The following is a 17,364-nucleotide window of genomic DNA, read 5'->3' on the forward strand; positions in this document are numbered from 1 at the left end:
TAAGAGTCCTAAGAACTAAATTCTCAATACCAAAGAAACAAGATACTGAAACAGAAATGTATTTATACAACACCTTAACATTTTGGAAAATAAAAAGCAGCTTGCTTCACTCATCAACTTTATTTCAAAACTCCTCAGTAAAATACACATTTTTCCAGTTTTTTTTTAACATTATTAATTCCTGGAATATTGCCATTTCTGGTTCATTCCTAATTGCTATAGGAGATGCCAATGAGATGTCTGCCTAATCAAATAGTCAGTCAGTCAGCTCAAAAGCTTTACTTCTTGAAATCATAAGCATTTATAATCGATGTTAATAAGGTTTATCATATCAATCTCAATCAATATAAATTAAGTATTTCCAAAAATTACAACAGTTATTACACTTCAAAAAGCATTTCAGGGAGTTGGGATCCCAGAGGGGTTGGTAACGTTGCAATATAAATGTAACTGTTTTTTTCCATTATGAAACTGATGGCAGCAAACAATTTCAAGTTAGAACCAGAGGACAAAAAAAAAAATCAGAAGGGAAAAAACGGGAGGAAAGGCCAAGAGTTCTTAAAGAATGTTCAGGAAATCTGTCTACAGCAGCATATTTCCAGTTCATTGAGAACATAGGTATCACTAGACCTGTTGCAGAGAAATGAGGTGGCCTAAGTGGATCAAGTGTCAGTGGGATAACATTTAGGATAGAGGTATCAACATATCATAACATTTAGGTTAACTATGGAAAAGAACAAAGAACAAGCAGAGGAAGAATAATTAACTGGGGGAGAGCTAATTATTTTTGTGTAGGTACGGATCTGGACCTAGTTAATTACAGAAAAGTTGGCAGAAGAAACGGAAGCTGTAAAATGGGATGCCTTTAAACAGAATCAAAGTATATTGCCTTGACAGAGAAAGGTAGGGCAAACAAAGTTAAGGGCTCCTTGCGAGATGTTACTTCTTTCCATTCTTTCAGTGGATGCAAACTCTGCTAGTTGTGCCAGCATTTATTGCTCATCCTTAGTCCAATCCTTAGAGAATTGAGCTGAAGAGAAAAAATTTAGAGGGGAGGTGAAAAGGCAAATCAGAGGGGCAAAGAGAAATTGACTGGCAACCAAAAGGGAATCCCATAAGTTTTCGAAAGGCATATTAGGAAGAGTAGCACGAATTAGGGACCGGAAAGGGCTGAAAGGCGGCATAGATGACTTGAGTGAATATTTAGCAACTGTCATTACCAAGAACGGGTCTGGTTCAGTTTAGGAAACCTGGTTGGCATGAACGAGTTGGACTGAAGGGCCTGTTTTCATGCTGTATGACTGCATGAAAGATGGTGTTATCCAGGCAGTAAAAGAGGTGGCAATGCAGACAGTAGAGGGTTTATAATTGATATGATGGTGGCAATGGATAGGCTATCTGCACTCAAAGTTGTGAAGGTACCAGGCCTGGATGAGATGCAACCAAGGAACCTGACAGATATGACAGTGGAAGCTACAATAGCAGTAGCCATATTTTTTTTTCCTTTCGTTCTTAGACTTGGAGTGGTTCCAGAGGATTTGAGAATGCAGACATTGCACCCTTGTCCAAACATAAAAGTTGAAAACTAAGCCTGCAATTAGTTTAACTTTGGTGGTGGACAAGCTTCTGGAAACAATAATTTGGGACAAAAATCAATGCCACATGGACATATGCAGGTTAGGAAAAGCAGGGATTTCAAGAAAAGAAAATACGGTTTAACAAATTAATTGGAGCTTTTTCCAAGAGGTAGCAGAGATAGTTAAGCATAGAGTCACAGAGATCTACTGCACAGGAAAAGGCCCTAACCACCTAACTATTCTAATTCCATTTTCCTGCACTTGGCCCATGGTACGGTTGATGATAACGGAGCTGTTTATGTGGTGTTAGTCATTTGAAAGTGTCACACAGCAGCCTTCAGAAAGTAAAATAGTAGCTCGTGGATTAAAATAACAGCAGCAGCATGGATATTTTTTGAGCTAGAAAATATATGGAGTGGAGTTCTCCGGTTATCAGTCTGGGACCCTTGTTTTCCTCATGTATACATTAGTGATATTGGACATTGATGTACAGAGCAAAATTTCAAAGTCTGTGAATTACATGAAACTTGAAAGAATTACAAACTTTGAAGAGTAAATAACAGACATAGACAAGGACTATGCAGAGAAGTGGCAGATGAAATTCAATGAGGAGATGTAAGAAGTGATTAAATTTAGAAGGAAGGATAGTGAAGGGTACAATTCTAAAGACAGCGCAGGAACAAAGGACCTTGGTGTATATGGACACAAGTCATTGAACATGGCAGGACAGAGTGAGAGAGGGTTAAAGCAGTATACGTACTAATTTTTATTAAACTTATAGACTGCAAGAACAAGGAGTTTATGTTGAACTTGTTTAAGACACTAGTTTGACCTCAGTTGAAACACTGCGTCCAGTTCTAGCACAGCACTTTAGACTGGAAGCAAAGGCATTAGAGAGAAAACAGACGATTCATGGCTCCAGGGGTTTGTGATTCCAGAGTTGGGGAATTTCATTTATGAAGACTGACTAGAGAAGTTAGAATTGTTTTCCTAGGAGAAAAGGTGGCTGAGAGATGATTTAACAGAGATGTTCAAAAGCATGAGGGTTCTGGAAAGAAGAGATAGGGAGAAAGTGTTCCTACTTGTGAAAAAATAGACAAGGCAATTGTTTTGGGAACAAAGACAGAAATTGCTGGAAAAGCTCAGCAAATCTGCCAACACCCGTGGACAGAAATCAGAAGTAACATTTTGGGTCTAGTGACCCTTCCTCAGAACACAGAACTGTTTTGGGAAGTCAGTGGATTTAGAGTTTACACAATCTGATATTACTATATTCCTTTAACAAGACATAAGTTCTCTAATTGAAATATTGAGCTGTTATTGGCATTAGGAGTTTAAAGGAGAAAAGGCTACTTATCTTAAATCTACATTGTCAATTTGTCCATTACCTTATCAGATTAAAAATCTGACCAATTGATGCAGGGGTAAGTGATAATGAGTAAATACATAGATTAGGTCAGCAATAAACATGATATAAAGATATCAGAAGCATCATCATAGTTCATAGTGAGTCACCCATTTGCAAGAGACTTTAACGCAGCTGTAGCAATGGACTTAAAGAAATGGGATGGGGGAATAAAAACACTTTTGTTGTGCACTTTATAAACATTGCAACTAGATTTAATGAGTCTACAATGATAGATCGTAAAGGTGTACAAGGCCGGATAATGGACTAAGAGTTCTGTAAGCTGTCATGGCCCTAGAAATAACTGCAAGCTTACAAAAGAATTCAGATCATAGGAGTTTGCAGTAGTCCAGGAGGAGATAGGGAGGTGAACAAGGTGGGCAGAAATAGTAGCTTTACAAAAATAGGGCTGTGGAGCAGATTGAGAATACAAGATGTAGAAACTCATATGATCGAGAAGTTTTAGTGGGTACAAAAAAAAGTTAAAAGATAAGTTAATTTGGCAACCTGAAATGAGTTGGACAGCTGGAAAGAATTTGGTGTATACATTGAAATACCAGATTGGGATCAGCCAACCTCATACTGAAAAAGTGTTCCCTGGTGGGAAATAAAAGGCTAAAGCAGGCTAGTAAGTTGGGATTTTAAGAGAAACTTAGTGATCAAGACGTTACAGTGGACTCACCTATCACAGTGAAAGCGATCTTGAAAATCCTAGCTCTTGGGAATCTAGTCAATTGATTTTTATGGGGTGAAAAAATTTCAAAAGGAAGTATTTTTGAAACCTAAATTAATAAAGATATAAAGTTATGGAAATTAAAAAGTTTGTTTATAGGTTGAATTATGCAGTGAGAATGGTAATTCTCAATTAGGACCACGGCAGTAATAGTAGGCTGCATTCACCTTAAAGTAGACCAAGCAAAGTTCCACTGGCTCAGAGACGCAGAGAGCGAGAGCGACAGTCTGGGAGGCACCTTTATGATACATAATGATTTTCTGTGGGGAGATTCAGTGGCTTTTGATCAATGTGTAATAGACAAAATAAAAACGGAATTTAATATTGGAAGTCAGACAGACTTTGGGGGCCTTCAAATATTTAGAGTTAAACATGAAGGCAGGAGTGGCTTTGGATTAACAATCTTACTTGGAAATTATTAACAGCATCCCAATAAACTGGGAAATGTGATTTTGGATCCAATGAAGAAACAGGCTAGTTTAGAAGTTTGACTGGACAGTTAAACTTGTTGCGCACTCAGACTAGACCAAATGAAAGTTATGATGCAGTGGAAGTAGGTATTACAATGAAACATACTATTATTGGGTAAGTGTTGAAAGCAAATGAAACAGGAAAACAGTTAAATTAAAAATATGCAGTTACCAGTTATGGTTCAGGACACGTAGCTCATGAACAAATGTTTAAAAATGCTGCTTTGCTCAAACGTTTGATGGACAATACTGTAACCTGTACTATGCTTAATGCTCAAGACTTAATGCCTGAAGTATTAAAAATGTGTAGGAAATGAAGGTGAAAGATCATAGAATTAGCCATAGAACTAGATGACACTTCAAAGGGAAACATTTCTGAAAATTATTCAAAATCTCCAAGAACATTGATGCTTGACTATCGTAGGTGTACACACAATTGCATAATACTCTTAACCATCACATACATAAGTCATGTGTTTAATGATTGAGGGGATGATTGGATTCTTCCCAACAGTCAGCCACAACCACAGGAATACACACATGGCTATTGACAGAGCATAAACAATTTCACCAGCCATTGATCCAGGTACAACCAAAAATGCCAAACCTCCTTATAAGATATGAATCTGCATGGTGTGCAACAGAAACAAGAAACCAGGAATATGACCGTACAGCTATAAACAGACATCACAGATGCCTCTAAACATGGAAACAAATTAAGGAGTTAACAGATCAGTATTGCAAATATACCAGTCAGGCTTACTAAAAGTCATTCAAGTTATTTGCAGAACATTAAGGGGTAAAATGTAAAAGGAACCAATTCATTTCGCTTAGTGTCTTGAAAGACAAGGCACAATTTGTTAAGACCCATGATCAATGTCAACCTACGTGTAAAAAGGCAGTACTACTATTTCTGCCCATTAATAATGAACACTGCAAAAGAAAAAAGTGGACGCAGATACCATAGGTTCCAAGCTTAATGCATCAGGGTAAGGGTAGTTTATCACAAAGTTACAAATCTAAGTGCACCAACACTTGTTCAGTGTTCTTGTGGTATATACATTGATATAATATGCCTGGGTACCCAAAAAGCTTCTGTTTGACATGGTGTCCACACATTTTGACAAGAGACACAATTAAATATCTTTTATCCATTTCATATGCATTTCAGGTTAATAGACTACAATCAGGATTAAAGGTACAGTTCAGATGCTTTAGTAAGCTGAGTTAAAATGTCTAAGGACAGAGATAAAACATTATTTTAATGTGCATACCAAAAGATATCCCAACAATCCACAGGATTCTCACCATACAAATTACTATACAAATAAACCGACGTCAATGGAAGTCCAAGGCACTTTTGGAGAGGACAGAATTGCAATGAAGTTGAAATGGGTGCTAAGTTTAACAATTAACACAAATGGGCTAAACTTACACAAAATAGTCTTGTGCATGGTTTAAATGATCAGAAAAGCTGACAATTGTCAAGCTGAACACTGGGATTATCCAACAGGCCACAGCAGATATTGCTATCCAAGAGGTGTAACAAGTTACAGGTTCAATAGGCAGTTTCATAGATAATAATGAAAAAGACAATAAGTTAAAGTTAAATAATAAAAATATAATGCAAACTTGATGAGCCAGTAGACTTGCTTGTATACTGAAATGCGCTGTAATGCTATTACCTGTGGACTGGTCAGCTGTGGTAGATGCTGTGATACAGTCTGCTGTTGATGCTGTGGTGGTACCTGCTGTTGTTGCATTGGCAATCTGCCTTCATGATGTTCCTGTTTCACCATCAAATCTTTTCTCAACTGTTCAACGACTTTTTTCTGAAACAAAAGAAAACAGAACAGATAGAATCAGCATTTTAGAAAGGTAAAACACTTCATTCACGTTAGTTTATTTTATCTGCTTTTAGGACTTGCTTGAAGAATGCCTATCAAACAGAAGAGAAAGTAGAGAAGACAAAAGAGCCAATACTTCATTCATATGGTGCTCTACAAAGGACTTGGATGACCACAAGACCATAAGATATAGCAGTATAATTAGGCAATTCTGCAAGTCAGGTAGTAAGGTGCAGTAAGGTACAAGTATTTATATTTTGAAAAGTGGCTGTGAATTAGTAGCCCATTCTGCACTGTGCCTGATGTTCTAGCTTTCACTGCTTATAAGTAACTGGTCCAACACCCAGCATAAAGCAATGAAACAGTGCACTAGATTTAATGGTGTTTGAACTAGTTAAGACCAAATGGTCTTATTCATGTTATCTGGTGATCTTATAAACAGGCAAACAAAAGGAATTAGTTTCACTTTATGAAAAGTCACACAAAAAAGTTGAAGCTATGTTTTTCACACTGCTGCAAAGAGAGATTTTGCTGAAGCTTTTTGTCTTTCATTCATCAGCACATTTTGCAAGATTACAAATTCAAGGCAAAAATCAGTATTTATGCTGTTGATATACTGAGGAGAGTAACTTGTCAACCAATCAGTACTCTTGTCATACAACATAAATTGTTGTATTTTCCTTTTGAATTTGTATTTTTGCAATATTTCCCAGTGCAAGATGAAAAGGTTTTGACGAATATATATTTACCAGCAATGCTCTCGCTCTGTACAACAAAACCAGTACCTGTGCTCTCCCTTAAATGCTTCTCAGCATCTAATCCATTCGTGCCAAGACTATTCATTTATCTAACAACCGCTCAGTGGACAGGCTAAGATCTAAGTGATGAGAGCCTCCAGAAAGGACCTTTTTTTTAAAAATACACTGATGAAAAAACCTACACCCTAAACCTACCAAGTTAATTCAAAGTTTATCTTGATCTTTCGTCCTTATTGTCTCAATAGGCAAGCAGGTACAAAACCACAAACCAAAATTTCTGGCTTTACTTCCTGATCTTCGCTGCTTTAGCTGATCTCAGTTGTGGTGAGAAAGCAAGCTACCTTGGCACTCATGCGCTAAGGTGAATTTAATTAAAGTCAGAAAGTCCTATTTTTGTTTGGAATGCAATAATTCTTTATAGGTTATACATACATATCTGTTGACGACTTAAATTATATTTATCTACCATCTTCAAAAAACCTTCACAGACATAATTTCCTGAAAAATAAAACGCCATAACCAAAGAAGAACCTATTACATTAACTGATAAGGTTTAAAGACAACCTTAAAGAATAGTGTGTTATACAGGATTAGGTGTGCAAAGGCAGGCCTTGGAAGGACAGCAATTTTAAATTTAAGGTATGGGGGAACCTTTTTCAATATAGGTCTGTGAGGATGGGGTAACATATGAATGATACTTGGTGTGGGACTAAAAATAGGCAGTGGAGTTTTGGATTAGCTAAAATTAATGGAATGAGGGACAAGAGACCAGCAAGGAAGGTATATCAGAATGCATACAGATACAGTTTACAACACAGAAAGAGGACACTCAGTACAATTGGTATATTCCCGCGTTAATGTCTCACATAAGTCGCTTCTCATAACTTTTCATCTAATCCTATGCTATCACTATTTCTTTCTCCCTCCTATGTTTATCTAACTTCCTTTTCCTTTGGTTATTTCTCCCAAATACACTTTATGGAAGCAAGTTTCACATTCTAACTACGTTCAGGGTAAAGATGATTTATGAATTACCAACTTACATTTACATTTACTTTGGACTCCTCAACAAGTGAAAATACTTTGAATTTCCACGCATCATACTGACAATTGTCTTCCAGCCAAGGTTCATATAGTTTTAACACAACTACTCTGCAATACCATCTCTTGAGCTACAAATAAACCCTACTGCTTGGTTTGAGTTGTTAAATCTGTGACATTACTTTTACAAATGTGTGCATATTTATTTCAGGATTCTTCTGCATAACTGCCCCCATTTAGGCCTCTTATTGGAAGTTCATGATCTCCTAATCTTTCCACAAAAGTCCATGCCCTCACAATATATTTAGTTGCTATCACAAACATTTTGCAGGTTAATTAATGTCTCTCACAATTTATTTGGTACTGTGAAAAAGAAAGAATGATTAACCCCAGCACAAATTTTGAAGTTATACATCTGATTCCTGATCCAATTCACTACTCGTTAACAATGATTGACCCAAAATTAATCCCAGTGGAACACCTCTTCCCACATTTTACTGGTCTGAGCAGCTACCTCTAACTGTGATGTTCTGTTTTCTGTCTTGTAACATACGTTTTGTTACTTGTCCCATTCTTCACATGCTCTGACTTTTGTTACGAATCCATTATTATGGTAACTTTTCCCAAGTACCAGCAACAAATGCAGTTAAAGATCTTAGCAACAATGTTATGAAACTGATTCTCCATAGGCGGATAGCTTCGTGCTGTTTAAAGATTACAGTTATAAAATTTCCACTTCGATGAAGGACGTGCACACAGATGGTACCTAAACTGAATCCACATGTATTGCATAACTTACTCGAAATTGCTTTAGAATGACAGTACATTATGGACAGTCTTAAAAATTAGTACCAGGCAATGAATAACAGGCACAAACACAAGTGAGATGGGAAGTGGAATAGTTACAAGGACATATTTGAAATATAACATCCGGCTATGCAATATCATTAGTTTTAAAATAAAAGAAGCTGATCACATAGCTGATATACAGTAATACTTGGCAAAGCCTGCTGTTAGGAGCACCAACGTGTTGTTCGCCTGAAAGCGAATCTTTATTTTCAGAATGTGAACAACAAAAGCAGTCAGCCCCAAATGAGTTGTCTCTTCTTTTGAAACATGCCCCAAAGCTTTCTATTCCAATATGAGCTTCTCTAATTATTGGCACATACAAGGCCAACTCTCCTCAAATACAAATATACAACGATAAGAAATGTTAAAATAAAACTACTTAGGTGCAAACATACAGACGTTCCAATTCTTTCAATACAAGACTGACCACCAACAAAATCTAGCCAGTTCACTAGTTGTTATTCTGGATCACTCTCAAAAACAACTCAGCTACTATCTCTGGAGTGAAACTGGCAGAATCCTGGAAGGCAGTAACCTGCCACTTTTAAAACAGTGAAATGGTACATGTTGTGCTTAGGAGGGGGTAAAACAAAGCAAAGGAAACAATACCTAATATGATGCAACCTCAAAGAACATAAATTGGCACATCTAATTTTTGAGTTCAAGTTCACCATGGTTGGGAACTCAGTAATACAAAGTGAAAGGTCACAAGTTCAATAAAAGGTCTTTGCTGTCCTATTTCATCAAAGGAACAACTGTGTAGAGGCACTAGAATTATAATGTGTTCTGTTTGGCTTGGACAGAGAAGGAAGGAAACTGGATTGAATTAGTACTGCTATCTTTGATCACCACACAGGTAGACATTTCCGAATGTATGAATTTATAAGCATTTAATTCAGCAGAATTCAGCACATGTACTCTTGATTGAACTACCTGTCAATATTCAACCAAAGTTTATACACAATTTTTTGGACAAGGGTATCAATTTTCATTGAATAGGAGCTTGGCATCAGTCAATATCTTTGAAGAAGTGGAGAGAAACTGGGATTGGAGGAAAGGGAGGCTGTTACAATTTCACAACAACTCATCCCTAAACACAAAAATAAAGTAATTTGCAAATGAAATTCAATTTATAACTATTTCCAGAAGATCTTTATGCACATCCTTCCTTTAACAAAGTGCATACCATTAGTGTGCAGCTCCTTGTTTTTAAATAATACTTGCCTCAATCCACTTCCATAATACTCTCAACAATACATCTATTGTGTGCATGCTCATAAAGCAAAGCTATCGCGCGCCTATCGGAAATTCAACAGCACCATAGCATTAGAAAAATATTCATCTCTCACACAATTAACGTAATTGATGTAGTTTTTCATTGAATAACGAATTCTAAAAATTTCAGTCTTATCACTGTCTACACATTATTCCATTGATATTGCTATAGATCAAACATTCATGTTTGTCATGTATTTTGAAGTTTAAATATGACAAATAATGAAACAATTAGGACATAAGGCAAGTGAAAGCGATCCAGCATCAAAATATAAATTGCAGAAACAGAACAATTCAACATGTACAAACCTATTTGCTAAACAAAGTTACCCAACCAAAACACCGTATTCTACATGTGTGCATTCACATACATTATACAAAACATTGCACATTTACACAGCAGCAACATACAATACAACGGTCTAGAAGTAACACACTGGGTGAGGACAGCAACTGAATCAGAGAATTATGAGATTCAGTGAAAGCTGACAGGAGTTGGTGGGGGGAAGGGAAACGCACAAAAGATTTGCACCTGCTAATGGACTTATCCACAAAACTAGCGATGAACAAATCAATTAACTCAAGTGAAAGAACTCGTTCAGAGTTCTTGAAAATTACTGTATAACAATTTTATAATCTTCCATCACTACACAGTGAAGTCCAGTCATCTCTACTCAAAAAACTCCTTGTAACCACAAGGGAAAGAATAGTGGGAGCAAAGGAAGCCTGAGCTAGTGCCATATGGTTGAAACAAAGAAATAGCCAACCACAAAAGGACTGTTGAAATTGAAAGATAATTATGAACTACCCATCACAATCCTAAGGGAACAATAAAGGAGGACCAGCAAAAAGGAGCTTTTCAACTTCATATACAACTAAGATCTCCATTCTAACACTAGCAATTAAAAATACAATTGCGTTTCAAACTACCAGATAGTATAAAGACAAACTCCCTACTCTAATCAAATCTTACAAGCTCATCCATCGTATTCCGTGTAAAAGAACAGCTAGACAAACCTGCAGGGACCTTGGCTAGCAGCACAGCTATTGTTTGTAACCCTCAAATAACCTGTACCAGCTGCTTCCCACTTCCTTTTCATTACACCACCAAGAACAGCTGGTACACATTTCTCTCTCAAAGAAAATCAAAGTTCAGAAACCCAGAATGCACTTTCACCAAAAAAATCAATGTTATGTGAAGCACAGAAGGTAACTGAATACAGGTGATGAGATAGAAAAACTATTAAAGTGAACCCTTTCTTTGGTTAAAAGAACCTCAATAATTATGACTTGCAATACATCGGTTAAATCTTGTGGAACACTGATAACATTTGAACGAACATCAAATTTTACAAAGAATATTACATTCTGTGAAAAGATTAATACTCTAACAAAAATTTAATTGCATACAAGAAATGGATTTCACTGCAGGTAAGTGTGCTTATTTTGAAAGCTAACCATGAGCTGTAACAACACTCTCCAAATTAATTGATCCAAGTTGTCTATACCACTAAATTTACAAAAGTTAAATGCTCTCATCTTACTATTCTTGAACTTGTCGTAAGTGTTAATTTCATTGTATGCTCTCAGATATAATTCGGTGAAACAAGACCCAACCTACATTGTAGCAGTCTTGAAACTCCTTACCTGGAGTAATCAACTGAAAGCGAAAAGAAATTGGCAAATTAATATGATTTATTTCCAATATACATATTGTTAATAAGCAGCGGATTTTTAAAACTTCTCTTCTTTCAGATATATGAACAAAAAATTAAAGATCTTCAATACTTAGCTATATGAATCTGAAAACTGTATTTGAGAACAATCTCCTGAATGGATGAGCTTAATATGTTTATATCAATTACGTTAAATATTGCTCCCCAAATATGAAGAAACACAGTCCAGAATTTTGCCCTGTCTTTAACAGAAAATTGAAACAGAAAATGCAAGAAAAACTCATGTCAGGAAGTATCTTCAGAGACAGAAAGTAAGATTGCTATCTCAGACTAACAAACTGTTGTCTAGGATTCTAAAAACAAACCTTCTTTGGGCCACATAGTACTTAGGCTGCACTGGGTTGTCAAAATTTCAGTTCTTATTCCAAATTTCCATTATCTGAAGTATTTCACTTTTTGTTCGCCATTTGTTTCAACTTCAAGATTTTGAGGTTTGGTCCTATGTTTGGTTTGGAACAAACAAGCATCATTTATTCAAAAAATGGTTACTGATTTTTGTTTTCTATTTGTCTTTGGTGTAAAGGGCCAACTTAGTTTTGTCCACCATTACCCAATGCATCAAAACTGTGATGCTCACTGTCTTCTTAGCAAAGCACAGCAAGTAACTAAGGAGAGCTAATAGAATATTATATTTATTGTGAGGTGAATTGAGTGCAAAAGCACACAGGTTATTTTTTACTTATACAGAGTGAGACCACATCTGCGCACAATATTAGTCACTTATTTAAAGATGTAAATGTATTGGAAGCAGTTAGGACAAGGTTTACAAGACCGATAGCTGAAATGGGCAGATTGTCTTGCGTTCCTCAAGTCCTGGAGTGGAATTCAAACCCTGAGCTTCTGGCTCAGAAGAAGAAATGTTACCCACTGCACCAGAAGACCTTCAAAAGTCTTTTAATGCAATCCCACTCAAAACTGATTTACAGGAGCACAAAGCAAACTGCACTCAAAGTGAACTAAGGAGAGATTAGAAACAGTCTTACAGGAGCTGAGGTAATTCAAGATAAAGAAGGGTTAAAGAATTACATTCCAAAAATAGGATGACAAAATTGTGGAGTTGATGTTCATCAGAAAAATGAGCTGCGAGGCCTGAGCTAGTCAAGAAACTGAGGTCATAAAGGGATTTTAAAAGTAATCAGAATTTTGGATTTCAGATGTTGAGGAACATTATCTATCAAAAAGGATAGACAGTATGAGAAAATGAGACTACTTAGGAATATCAGCAGCTAGATGACCACTAGATCACAGAGGAACAAAAGCCAACTAGAAAAGTGCCATTCTAATTGAGAAAAGAGGTGACAAGTGTTTAGATGAGGGTTTCAGTAGAATACAAGCTTTGGTTGGGATGAAACTACGTCTTGACGTGTAAGAAGACACCAGTGAAGAGTATGAGAGTCAAGAAACTCAACTGAGTGTGAAACAGAACATCAAACCACTATCAGCTTTAACCTAAGACAGCGGCCAGGAAGCAGGAAGGTATCAGTAGTGAGGACACGGAATCTGTTCCACAGCTGAAAAACAAAGCTTTTGAAAAGAAAAGCTTTGTCTTTCAAATGTTCATCTGGAGAAAACACATGCAAGTATGTTTGCCGAACAAGCAGTAATTGGATCCAAAGACAGCAGGAGTGGGTGTCATCAATGTTCATGTGGAAGCTAATCTTCTTTTTAATTAGTCCATTTTATGTGGGCATTGCTGGGTTGACCAACGTTTATCATCCACCCTAAGTGCATTGAGAACATGATGGTGTGCTGTCTCTTTAAACAACTACAGTCCTTGAGATGTAGAGACACCCACAATAATGTTATAAAGGCACTTCCAGGATTTTGACCCAATGACAGCAAACGAACAGTGCAATATTTCCAAGTCAGGCGGTGCATGGGTTAGTGGGGGATTTTATAGGTGATAGTATTCCCATTATTATGCTGCCCTTGTCCTTCTGGTCGTAGAGGTTGCAGGTTTGGATGGCTACTAAAGGGAAGGTCTGTTCACATATTACTCGCAAGTGAAATGCTAAATATCTAGAAACTACCAACTTTTTTCAAAACATTACGATGGTGCAGAGATCAAGTTTCACATAAAATTAAAACAGTTCAATGCTGTATTTAGAAAGTTCTCAGGAGAAGCCAGAGAACTATAGACTGATGAGCCAGACATCAACGGTGGGCAAGTTGTTGGAGGGAATCCCGAGGACAGGATTTACATGTATTTGGAAAGGCAAGGACTGATTAGGGATAGTCAGCATAGCTTTGTGCGCGGGGAAATCGCGTCTCACTAACTTGATTGAGTTTTTTAAAGAAGTAACTAAGAGGATTGATGAGGACAGAGCAGTGGACACGATCTACATGGACTTTAGTAAGGTATTCGACAAGGTGCCTCATGGTAGACTGGTTAGCAAGGATAGTTCACATGGAATACAGAAAGACCTAGCTATTTGGAGGCTGAACTGGCTCAAAAGTAGAAGACAGAGGGTAGTGGTGGTTGCTTTTCAGGCTGGAGGCCTGTGACCAGCAGTATGCCACAAAGATCGGTGCTGGGACCAATGCTTTTTGTCACTTATACAAATGACTTGGATGTGAATAGCGGAGATATGGTTAGTAAATTTGCAGATGACACCAAAATTGGAGGTGCAGTGGTCAGCGAAGGTTACCTCAGACTACAACAGGACCTTGATCAGGTGGGCCAAAGGGCCAAGGAGTGGCAGATGGAGTTTAATTTAGATAAATGTGAGGTGCTGCATTTTGGAAAGGCCAATCAGGGCAGGACTTATACACTTAATGGTAAGGACCTGGGGAGTATTGCTGAACAAAGACCTTGGAGTGCAGGTTCATTGTTCCTTGAAAGTGGAGTTGCAGGTAGGCAGAATACTGAAGGAGGCATTTGGTATGCTTGTTTTTATTGGTCAGTGCATTAAGTACAGGAATTGGGAGGTCATATTGTACCTGCACAGGACATTGGTTAGGCCACTATTGGAATACTACGTGCAATGCTGGTCACCCTACAATAGGAAGGATGTTGTGAAATTGAAAGGATTCAGAAAAGATTTACAAGGATGTTGTCAGAGTTGGAGGGCTTGAGCTATAGGGAGAGGCTGAATAGACTGGGACTATTTTCCCTGCAGCATCGGAGAACAAGGGGTGACCTTACAGAGGTTGATAAAATCACGAGGCACGGATAGGGTAAATAGACAAGGTCTTTTCCCTGGATTGGTGGAGTCCAAAAGTAGAGGGCATAGGTTCAAGGTGAGGAGGGAAAGATTTAAAAGGGACCTAAGGGGCAACTTTTCAGATGGAGTGGTGTGTGTACGGAATTACAACATTTAAAAGCCATTTGGATGGGTACATGAATAGGAAGGATTTGGAGGGGTATGGACCAAATGCTGGCAAATGGGAATGGATTTGTTTGGGATACCTGGTTGGCGTGGACAAGTTCAATCAAAGAGTCTGTTTCCGCGCTGCATATCTCTCTGACTCTATCTCAGCGCTTTTCAGCCATGCTTCACATAGGTATGATTTCATGTGCATTCCAAGTGCTATAAAATAGCCTCCAAGCTTTAATGAAGGTTGGAGTGAGATCAGAACATGAAACGCAAAACATAGCAACACTACTTGCGCACTAATATCATGTGTTGAAAAGATACGGAGAAAGACTAAGTCAAAGAACAGCTCAACATCCTTCAGTAGTGGTAATTCCATTCATAACACATAGCATTACACAATGTATTCAGATAGTTTCATTTTAAAGATACCAGCTTTTCTTTTAAAAGGATAATAAATATTCAACAAGTTATGCGAACATAAAACATGATGCATGTGCTCCAGAGCATGGTACTGCTGAACACATACATGTCCCATAGGTCAAGAAGTTGAAACTTGCTTCCTGTAGTATTGTAATGTAGAAATACACATTGGTGGTTTCGACTTATAGTACAAAAAAAAGGAATTTAGTGCCCAAGGTTTCGATGTCCACTTTTGTGTTCAGTACACTCCAGCAACACATGTAAGTTTTAAATTAAAAGTAAACAAACCACATTTTATAATACTAAGGACCACATTATGTGGAACAAAAACCATTGAAAGATGTCAAAAATGCATAATCACAGCTGACATTATTCAATTCTTGAACTCCCTTCATGACAGCTTTATCATTTCAACATGGGAGTAGTGCACTACATTCTGTAATGTGTTCTACAACCGCATAACAATATACTTGTAGATTTTATCATTTGTTTAAAATTCAGAATGGCAATTTAATAGTATTTTGATTAATTCATACAACTGAATAATGAATGGCTGGGGCTAAGCAATCACTCTTAACAGAATTAGGGAGGGAGTGAATCCAGCACCAATGAACTAAGATGTTGAAGAGACTTGTATATGGCACCCAAATCCCAGTACGGAACTACAAATGTGTAATTTACTCACTTTCACTCAACATTGTTGCAATGAGTTTCTTTTATGTTCATGTTGAGGTAAACATGGATAGATTATAAATCACTAATATTTCATTCTCTGACCATAAAATATCAATCTTTGATGATTCTGTTAACACTTGAGGCCAAATTAAATTTTATTCATGTCCCAAACTATTTCTTCTGACATAAAATAATCACATCCAAAATATATGGAATTTGTGAGCTACATGTCCAATATTGATATGCAAATCAATACTTCCTACCAATTTAAGCATTCCTCATCAGTATTGCAATGCTAATTGTGTCGAAGATAACAATGTATCTTGTGAAATTTGCTCGATCAGGTTTGGAAGCATTTTCTTACACCAGGCTTGCATTATTGGAATCACTTGATTCACAATCTAACCACTGGATGGCTTTTCAGTACAAACTGTTCAAAATACTTTATCGAAACGTTCAATCTACATTCTTAGAAGTTGAAATTGCTAATATCAAAAAAAAAGTAAACTTAAATATAAAGAAAATTACAAGTAAATGATTAAAATCATATTCACTCAACTGCTTGTTGAATCTTCTAACACTTCTTCCAGCACCACCTAAACTTAGACTTTTCATTTTTGCCTAGATGTGTTAAACAGTGTGAATTTAGATTGCACAGCCTGAGCAGTTTTGGTATCACTAATTTTCTAGGGTACATTATCACTCAACTTCGGTAAATAAATTTAAGTGAGGAGGACTGGAATGTTGTGGCATAACAGCAGAGAAAGGGAGAATTGAACATGCAGTTCAAAGGAAAAGAGAAAATGACAAAAATGGAGGGCAAGGAGTTGAAAGGTATCCAAAGTCACAATTCTTTGAATCATTTTTCACAATGGAAGCTACAGCTAATAGTGCTTCCTTTACAGCCACTAAATAACGCACATCCTCCCTGAAAGCATAAAGGGGAAAAATAAAGCGGGGGAGCACAGAACCAGAAGAAAGACAAAGTTAGAACAGAAACAAAGCACAAGTGGGATAGAAGCCAGAGAAGGGACAAAAATAGATAGAAATAGAGCAAAGAAAAACAATGCAACAGATATCTTGGTTAAAAGGCCATATTCAATTTACCACATGCAATAACCCAGGACTAGTTAAGATGTAGAAATCATGCAACAGAATATTAACTCAGTGTTTCTTAAATATTCATCACAAACATTGTGACGGCTTAATATTGTGTGAAATTATTTTGAAAAACATCCAGAAAACAAAACCATAACTTAAT

General features: G+C 37.0%; 1 protein-coding gene across 2 annotated transcripts in view; it reads right to left on the bottom strand.

Moving 5' to 3' along the window:
• The window catches only part of phf21ab (PHD finger protein 21Ab), a 267,243-nt gene that overhangs the window by 121,320 nt on the left and 128,559 nt on the right, over positions 1 to 17,364 (bottom strand). For both annotated transcript variants that reach the window (XM_048607257.1, XM_020532592.2), the window contains exon 4: positions 5,871 to 6,017. In XM_048607257.1, coding sequence (XP_048463214.1) covers positions 5,871 to 6,017 — 147 coding nt within the window. The remainder of the gene's footprint in view (positions 1 to 5,870; positions 6,018 to 17,364) is intronic.

The sequence above is a fragment of the Rhincodon typus genome, chromosome 17 (genome assembly GCF_021869965.1).
Source record: "Rhincodon typus isolate 14 chromosome 17, sRhiTyp1.1, whole genome shotgun sequence".
Lineage (NCBI taxonomy): Eukaryota > Metazoa > Chordata > Chondrichthyes > Orectolobiformes > Rhincodontidae > Rhincodon > Rhincodon typus.